The sequence below is a fragment of the Echinops telfairi genome, unplaced genomic scaffold (genome assembly GCF_000313985.2).
Source record: "Echinops telfairi isolate 266 unplaced genomic scaffold, ASM31398v2 ScPeMD7_23;HRSCAF=83, whole genome shotgun sequence".
NCBI lineage: Eukaryota > Metazoa > Chordata > Mammalia > Afrosoricida > Tenrecidae > Echinops > Echinops telfairi.
In genome coordinates this window covers 62,402,892-62,412,641 of record NW_022103920.1, presented here as the reverse complement: position 1 = coordinate 62,412,641, position 9,750 = coordinate 62,402,892, and the positions used below count along the sequence as shown (strand labels likewise).

The 9,750-nt window shown below is 45.4% G+C and overlaps 1 protein-coding gene across 1 annotated transcript in view; it reads left to right on the top strand.

The window, feature by feature from the left end:
* Window positions 1-1,516: 1,516 nt before the first annotated feature.
* Window positions 1,517-9,750, top strand: part of SLC25A13 (solute carrier family 25 member 13) — a 204,543-nt gene continuing 196,309 nt past the window's right edge. The window contains exon 1 of the mRNA XM_045288636.1: window positions 1,517-1,635. Within this exon, the coding sequence (XP_045144571.1) occupies window positions 1,621-1,635 (15 nt within the window). The 5' untranslated portion in view covers window positions 1,517-1,620. The remainder of the gene's footprint in view (window positions 1,636-9,750) is intronic.

Below are 9,750 nucleotides of genomic sequence, written 5' to 3'. Positions count from 1 at the left end.
GCATGAACTCAGTAGCAGTGGCTCCACGCCCCCTCCCCCATTCACTGAGGAAGGGCCTTGGCAGCATAGTCCTTATCTGCTAACTGCAAGATTAGTAGTTTGAAACCACCAGATGTGTTGAAGTGGAAAGACAGGTTTTCTACCCCTGTAAAAAGTTACAGTCTTGCAAACTCACAAGGGCAGTTCGTTCCCTGTCTTACAAGGTTGCCACGAGTGGGGATCGCCTCCAGGACTGTGAGCTTGCTTTTGCTTTTCTTTCCCTACGCATTGACTCTTCCATGAGGCGTCCCCAGCCGGCACACTGGGAACAGGTTAGTGCCTTAACCAGTGTTATCAAAATGAACTAGTTATGTCTGCCTTCTCACGAGCCTGAAGCTTGCCACGGGCTGGGACTGTTTCTTAAGTAATTTAGGTGTCTGCAGCTCCTAGTACCAGTAGTTGGTTCAACTAGTGTTGCTGAATGAGCCGGTCAGAAATAATGTTTGGCTGATGTGTTCTATCCCTAATCCATAAAACATGTATAGTCTGCTCTCGTCTTTGACCACCATGGTCTTTAGTTTTTATACAATTTAAGTATCAGGAACAAATGAATGAGATCCGGATGAAGTGGAGGAATAGCTCTGGGGGTTTACATTACATTTCTCAATTGAAATTTGACTTGTTTATTATAATAGACTCTTCTCTAGGATTCTTTGCACACTGGTTACAAGTTGGCCTGCAATCTGAAAGGTCAGCGGCTCAACCCAGCAGCTGCTCCACCAGAGAAAGACAGGGCTTTCTACTCCCATAAAAAGTTACAGTCTGGGAAACTCAAAAGGGCGGTTCAACTCTATTCTCTAGGGTCACTATGAGTCGGCATTGACTTGAAGCAGTGAGTTTGGCTATTGGTTTTGATCTTGGGCCTTTTGACCTCTTCCACAATTCTAATGAGTTGGGCTGAAATAGAGTCATTCCAGAAGTAGATTTTGCATTGTACTCAATGTGGAGGTGACCTAAAATTAGCCTTGCCAGCAACTACTCTGCTACCTTATCTTAAACTGATGAATACCTACTGCCAAGAGTTTCTGGATGCATTATATTTAGCGCAGAGTAGGGACGCGTAGAAAGAGATGCGGCAAAAAAGATAGCTAACCATGAGCCTAGTGGAACTCTTAAAGTTGCCCTGGTTCTGTGCCAGCTCTTGTTATCAGGCCCTTTCAGCAGTCCCCAGAGCCCAAGCCAGCCCCAAGGGTTCAAGAGCAGCCCAAGCTAGCTCCAGAGGCCACCTTGCCCTAGGAAACTTGTCCCGCACCTGCACGTCCTCCTCGGCTGGACGGCGAGGCCGGGATGGGGGCCCCAGCGGGATCCGCCGCCCCCCCGGCCAGGGCCCGCCCTGGCCTCCGCGCAGAGGCCTCCCAGATCACGCGCGGCCCGGCGGCCCCGGCCTGGCCCAGCCAATGGGCGGGCGGCGCCCGCATGACCCGCGCCGGCGGGAGGGCGTGAGCAGGCAGGCCGGGCGCGCACGCTGCCGGGTCGTATCGCCGCTCCTGCCGCCGCCGGGACGGAAAGTGAGCCGCCTGGGTCCCGGGTGGGAGCGAGCCAACGAGCGGGTCCCGGTGCTCTCCGTGCCCAGGGCGAAGCATGGCGGCCGCCAAGGTAAGCATCTGCCCCTGCCCGGGGCAAGCTCGCCGGTCGAATGGGGCTCCAGCGGGGGCCGAGCCCGGGGCTCACGTGCTCCGGGGAATGCAGAGGAAACAGGGCTCGGGCCACCTGCTCAAGCTTGCCGCCGCGGGAGGAGGGAGGTGGCCCGGCCTCTGGGGCTGCACATCCTCCTGCGGCCGGTGCGGGACAGAGGCATGACCTTGCATCAGAAACTTGGCCGGCTGGGCCCTCCCACTTGGCCCGGGCGTGCAGTGCCGGCGGGGCTGAGCCCAGCTGGGCCGGCGAGGGGCAGGCGCCGGGCGCGTCGGGGCTGGGGAGGGGTCGAGGTCTGCGGGACCCTGGGCCAGCCCCGCGCGCTCCGGCCCCTGACCCCGGTTGTTGTTGACCGCGGCTTCTCCTTCCAGGGGGCACAGCCCGGCCTGGAGCCTGATCCTATTAGGTTTCAAGGGCTCCGCCCTCCGGAAGGTGGGAGTCACCTTGGTTTCCGTTTTGGAAATGGCCTGGGAGAGTTGGCCTGCGTGTGTGCGCGCCTCAAAACGCACGAAGACCTCTATTTTTCCCATCTTTTCTTCCCCGACCCCCCCGGCCCGGTCTCATCTCTGCATTTGACACTTACATACCCACCTTGGAGCGTTTGAGAGACTTCTCTTTGGAAATGACAAAGTAGATTGCCCTAGAAAGCTGTCATCCCTGTGAAGCGCTACTTGAAAGGATTTCTGTGTAATGTGAATCATTCACGAACTCAGGCAAAGGGCAACTTCGATCCTCTGACCTTTCCTCTTTCACCGTTTCTTGAAACCTGGACACCATTTCAGTCTCGTTGGACTCCATTTCAACTTTTCTGGCAGGATACCATATTTAATCCCAATCACTTGAAATCATTGGAATTTATTGCTTTTAATTCCAGGTTCAAGAAGGCAGCCCTTTAATCAAGCCTACACAACTTCTTAGATCATTTTAAACATAGTGAACTTAAATATACCCAACATTTCAAACATTTGTCCTTAATCAAAACTCCGTGATAACCCTCAAGAGGAAAACATGGCCAACACATCATATTCCTATTTATTCAAGTGAACTAATCACATTTGCAATGGAAATTGTAAGCAGACAAATATATTTAAATGCTGTTGTATGGCAGGCTCCCCAAATCCCCAGGCTTCTTCAGGTTCCCAGACTATGTGGGCTAAGTGGTTTTTCCATTTTTTTCTAATTTCTCAGGGTTTCATCCCTAAGAGTAGCCTCTGTGTGAGTGTGTGTGTGAATATGTACAAACAGGTTCACACATAGCTGTTTGATGCAGCTTTATTTTACAGGATCCTCATATTCACTTTTGAAAGCTGCTTTAACCCATTTAAGCCCCAGAAATCAATAATCCTTGGACTTTGGCATTAAATTTACATACAAGTTGTTGGCACGATTTACTATAAATTGGTTTCCCCAGGATGACTTATTCTAGTAGAGTTCTGTGGAAATGCATAACCATTTTTCATTTTCTTTTTAAACACATCTGCAGGTAACTAATTCTACTTGATTTGGAGAGAGAGTAAATGTGGGACTGAGATTGAATATGTCTAGACATGGAATATAGGACTAAGAGATCAACTAATATAAAGTGAAATAAGTGACATTGAAGCAAGTTCAACTTTTTTGGTTGTATTTTTTATTAAGCTGTTATATCACAGGGAACAGAGCAGTGATAGCTAGCCACATAGAGAGAATCAGGGGGAAATGAAACGTTTTGATGATTTAGAACCTTGTGTTTTTGTTGAATCATTTAGCCTCGCTTCTTTTGGTAAAGGATTTCTGATGGTTCATGTCATCTGTACATATATATTTTACAGTCCATCCAGATATACCAGAATCAAGCCTGAGTAACTGTGAAAAAACAGGATAAAGTAAAATGAAGCCAGGGCTAAGGCTAGTGGAAAATAAGTGTGTGTTTGCCAGAGGTGACTGCATTTTCTAGCAGCCAAAGCAAAGAGGAAATGTTCAGTAAGGTAGTTTAGTTCACCAGTTACTTGAGAGAGAGACCTCCTTGTGTGGCTGAGGCCTGTTTCTCCCATGTCTATGTGCTGTGGGGGACTGCAAACAAAATGGCCTCGTTGAGCACTCGTGTGTGTATTTGGATCCATGAGGCCATTCCTTGTAGTAGTCTTCTTTGTAGCTCAAGGGCAGTTCTGTAAATATGGTCTTGAAAGGTCCCTCAATGACACTGCTGGCTAGCTTATCCAAGAATGACTCTCATTGAATTGCCTTTGGGCACCACACTTTTCTGTTGCTTCTTTTAGATACGAATCAGTCCTGGGCAGCCACATGGAAGCCTGTGGTTCTTGCCTTTTCTTGGAATGTAAATATTCAATGTTGACAGTTAGACACAGAACCCTAGCCTTAAAAATGTCTGCTTTTGGGGTAGGTTTGGCATTTCCTATGAAAAGTTGAGGAACCTGAATGAAAGAGAAGTTCATATCATTGGCATATCTAAGAAATTGGGCCAAGAGTCTGGAGACTCAAATATTGTAGGTTCATTTGAACACTCACTATCCTTAATTATGTTTGAATATTTAAGCAGACTTGATACTTTGTAGTTGGACTCAGTGATCGCCTTATCTCTTGACCATTCAGTCTTAGATTCCTGGGTCTTTCTATTTATGCAACTGTCACTAATTATCCAAGTCCCTCTTCTCTTACATATTTAAAACAAAATGATCGAGAATCCAGTCATTTTATTTTTATTTCTGCCATGAAGATTATTACTTAAAGGCACAAGAGGTATTTATTTGTTCATGAAGGAAGCACCATTGATCTGAATTAGGATTTTTAGGTCAACTCTGCAGTAAAATAACTTTTCAAAAGTTTATTTTATATGGCTCTAAAATATATTTTTAAAGAGTAATAATAGTGAAGTCATCCTTTCTTTCCCCCTTTGATTGTAGGGAACATTACCTCTCCGTAATTGGTTAATTGACTCTCCACTCAGAAGGTTGACTTTAACCTAAGAGGTTTTTAGTTGAGTGCAGGCATGATAGTTGTCCAGTCATCAGATTGGACATGGACCAATAATTTGAATGCAATTAGCTCAAAACTGAAAGGATGACATTTTGTGACAAATTAAAGCTTTACTAATAATGAAAAATTGCTATATAGGATTAGTACATGTTGTATTGATTTTCCATTCCATTCTCAGATGGGTTGTTGCCCTTATTATTTACTTTAGATTATATATTGCACACTTTCTAATGTTGTAGGCATGTTGGCTAAAGTGAAGACTCTAAAATAAATTAGGATCGCTTTGGATTCTCATTAAAACCAAAGACACAGCGCGGGCTAAGTTCTCTGATGGATTTTCTATTAGACCTCATAGAGAACCAGGGAAAGAGGTGCAAGGAGACCAAGGAGACTTCTGGGAGGTGGTGGTATTTCAGAAGGAATGGATGGAGAAGAAAGCTCCATCCCAGTGACAGACACACAGGGAATGGAAGGCAGGCAGGTTAGCATTTGCCACATGTAGGAGTGTGGCTGTTAACTGTGCCCATTAGGTCGCACACTCTTTGGTAGGGGAAGACTCAGACACCTGGAGGGAATGGAACTTGCCTGTGGCCTGATCATTAGAAAGTTACAGAGCATGGGCTGCATGCAACACTGCTCCTCTGGCTCCAGAGTCCACAGCCCCTTACACGGTTGTGAAAGTAATCTGTGATGCAGAGATAATAGGACACAAGGAAGGAGGGGGAGAGGACTAAAATGTGGAAGTTAGAAGGTGCCACAAATATAAGCTAGACTTTTTACTTAAGAACTCACATAGTTTTTACTGTGTACAGGCCCTTTTCCAAGTGGTTTACAAATAATAACTCAATTTTTGGTATCAGTACTCAGTAGTAGAGTACTGCCCAGAAGGGCCCAAGAAAATTAAGAAATTGAGAAATCACTTTCAGGTTGCCCAGTGAACCAGATGCTGCTGGTTAATTTCCAGAGTCTCTGGTTTAGATTCCTACTGTTCTAGTTCAGACCTTAAAAGAGGGTGTTATTTACAATGATGCGTTGGTGAGAATTCATGTGCTGTTGATTACAGACATGTACATTTCCTAAAAAAGTATTTGTGGGGGACCAGCTCCACAATCAAATGGGTCCTAGGGGTGGTTTTGTAATTGAAGGGTAAATTAAGAAACGACAGACATGTAAGTGCTCACCTCTCCTATGGTGACTGGAACCAGAGTCATGCATGTAATGGGTAGGGGAGGTACTAAGGGCATGCATGTGACAGGAAGGCACATAGGTGTTCTAGAGTTAGGATGGCGGCCTAACATTGGTTGTCTCTGAGATGGCCCGACCTTAAGTGTCCCTGAGTTCTTCTCCAGGGGCACAATCTATGATTCTTATGAGAAGGGTGTGGCCCTACTTAGGGTGGGACGGACAATAGAGTCTGATTGCTCTTGATGGAGACAGCCTTCAAGCAGTTGACCTTCAAGAGTATGGTAAGTAACTGTGCTTGCAAGCAGCACTTTAAAATGGCATTATTGGGGGTGGGGGTGGGGGGCATTTGGGGGAATCACTTTTACTCAGGAGAAAGTGACTGGGTTGCAACTCCAACTCAGGAGTGTGAAAGCCGTCTTCCACCAGCAGCTGCCTCCCAGCCTCCTTGATTATGAACCTTGAGAATTTGTCTGCACACACTCTCTTCCCAGTCCTCAGTTTCCCACAGTGCTTCGTTTTAAGTACTTTGAATGCGTCGTCGGGGGACCAGTCCCCGGAGCAGGACAGCGTATTTGGAAAAGTAGAGGGTCAGGGAAAAAGAGGAGGGCCCTCAATGAGATGGATTGATAAAAATGGCCGGAACAAATAGCTCAAACAGCTTTATGAGGGTGGCCCAGGCTCGAATTCGTTGCAAAACTTCTGTCGTACTTAGGTTTGCTGTGAGTTGGAACTGACTTGTGAACACCTAAGAGCAACATATTTCCCAGAGGAACCCCGATGCCATGTTTCCTTGGATGGTTTTGTGTAGGCCTTGGAGCCCAGGAATGGAGGACCCTATCATTCTACACGGGCTTTGTTAGGTGGCAAGCAGGGTATGCCTTGTTGCAGAGACACACATTACCTGAACGGCTGCCGCAAAGTATGTGAAGATTCCATTATCTTTTCATTCCATCTTTCTACCAACTTTTTAAAGTCCCCATGGATTTAAAAGTAAGGAAGCAAGCCTTTTTTATGGATCGTGGAAGGAGCTCTTCTGGTACAATCTGTGAGCCATTGGGCTGCTAACCACAAGGCCAGCAGTTCAAACCCATAGCCGCTCCTCGGGAGAAAGGATACATTCTGCTCCCATAAAGAATCACAGTTGTGGAGATCCTCTGCCCTACAGGGGCACTGTCAATTGGGATCGACTGGATCACCCTGACACCAGCAGCATGTTACCTGATCATCCCACTACTGTACTTATTTGTAGAATGCATTTGACATTTAGTGTACCAAGGAGCTTCCAAAAGTTGATGGGGAAATGGCACTAAAAGATAATGGGATTTTTACCCCATGAAATTTTTGAAGCCCCTGTGGATGCTTAATTGAAGTTTTTATTTCTGTTTTTCTTGTCTTCCCAAGGAAACCAAAAGTCACTATAGGGCAAGAATTATCAGCTTCAGTGAGATATAATTCAGATATTATACAATTCACCCATCTTCAGTGTACAGTTCAGGGGCTTTTGCCCAGAGTTGCACCACCATCACTGCTGTCATCTACCTCTGTCAGTTTTTAATCCAGCTTCCATTTCTTGGGACTTGGGCTGTACTGTTAGCTTCGCTGTCCTTCAGGTTTCTCATCTGCAATAATACCTCTTCCGAGTTTGTTATTGAGGATAAGATGTGGTTGAGGTTAGTGCGGATATTCTTCAGATTGCAGGTTTCCTCTCGTCCTTATGGTAAAAACCTGTACTTTAACAACCCTGCTAGATACTTGCTGATAACATATAAAGCTGACTGCTTTTCCTGTATTAGGAACAAAGGAAAGAAAGTTGACATGTGTGTCTATGTGTGTGTGCATGCGCACGCGTGCCTGCTACTTTGATGCTGGTTATTAAAACAGCAAGTTTCCATGGCTCTAGTGACACATGAGCTTTAGAGTTTCATACATTGTTAGATGTGGATGGGCTTCAGAGTTTACGTACTATGTAAACAAGTATGTAATATTAAGCATCCCTCTTCTGTGCCTCCGCTTTTTTCCCTCTTGCCAGGTGAAAAAATGGAATCCTGGAAAAATTTACAATCGATTCAAGTGTCTCTGAAACATTCTTGCTTTTCACATGATTCTGAACACACTGTAGTCACCTATACAGCTCTAAGGAGCCCAGCTGGCACCGTGGGTTATTTATTGAACTACTAACTGCAAAGTTAGCGGTTCAAATCCACCAAGTGCTACAAGGGAAAAAGATGAGGCTGTCTATTCTACAGATTTAATGTCCTGGAAATGTATATATATATAGGGTCACTATGAGTTGGAGCTAGAGCATTGGGTTGGGTCTGATTTTGGGTACAGCTTTATGAAAAATTGATCCCGATCCTACTCCAGAGAATCTGATATTGTTCGCCTACGGTGGGGTCTTTGTCTCAGGAATTTTAAAAGCTCCTCAAATGAATCAAATGCGCACTTAGACTGATCGCCATTGGCATCATGGCTGCAGCATGGTCTGAATCAGAGCCTACATTGTGAGGATGGCCCAGGCCTGGACAGTGTTTCGTTCTCATGTCTTTGAGATCACTGACTCCGCCCAACACTGAGGACCACTGCGCCTGCCTGTGCTAGGGGACCTTGCCGGGGGTGGGGGTGGGGTGGGAGTGGGGGTAGTGGGGGTTGCTGTTGGGATAAGGTATGAATGCAGTAATGCAGTGAAGTTCATGAAACCTTCCTGTCTGTGAATTTAAAATAAGACGTTGTAGGAACTCTTCCAAGTTCTCTTCTTTCTTTCTTCTAAGTAATTTTTGTGTTTGTGAGTATATTTTTGGTGAAAGTTTCAGTGACGTATAACACAGCAAGTTGGGTAATTTCTACACAAGTTGTTCAGTGACATTAGTTACAATTTCTGCAGTGTGTCAACATTCTCTTGAATTCCATCTTGCGGTTTTCTGTTTCATATAGTGGATTTAAAAAATTATTTAGTTTTTGTTGAGAATATACATAATCTCACTCACCTTTTCTGAGTTGCCCCTCTCTTGACATAAGTTCACTATACCGTTATGTTTCTATCTTCTCTTCTGAAATGTGTTGTCAGTTTGATCCTATGTAATTGTAGAGAGTAATATTCAAGGGGGACCTTTTTTATTTTGTTTACTACAGAAAGTAACTGAATGCTCCGTTTTAAGAAGACTTCAGGAGATAGTTTTGGTTTAAGGTTTTGTGATGCCTTCCCTCCATTTTGGTCTATAGAATCTTCGGTCAAAATATTTAGCAGTGGTAGCTGGGCACTGTCCAGTTCTTGTGGTCTCATGGCAAAAGAGGAGGTTGTTTATGGAGGAAATTAGCCGCATATTACTAATCCCTTTCTGTTTCTGATTGCCCTCCTGCCTCTGTCATTCCGGGCGAATGGAGGCCGGTTGTGCCGTGATGGTTATTGCAGGCTTTTAAAACTGTCGGCACTGTGCATGAACTCGGAGATAGAATAGACCAAATCCAAACTCCTTGCCACTGAGCCAATTCTGACTCATGGTGACCGTATAGGACAGAGTTGAACTAACTCTGGGTTTCCAAGGCTGTGAATCTTTACAGAAAGGCCTTGGAAAGCAGAAAGTCTGCTCTTTCTCCTGCAGCAGAACTGGCGGTTATCCGCCCAACACAGCATCCGCCACACCACCAGGGCTCCTGAACGCTTTATTAGGCCAATGGACCAATTGACTGCAGTGTCCCATGAAATCATCATCCGAAACTTCCAAACCAGGAAACCAAATACCAGGAGGGGTCTGTACGTAAGCAGCCTCCACAGCTCACCCATCCCCTGCCCTGTCATTATAGATATGTTTATAACAATTTTTGCCAATTCATTTTTCACAGGTGTGCAGTTTATTGGCAGACATAATATGAATCCACCGTGCAACCCTATCCTTAATTGATGCCGTTTTCCTGACA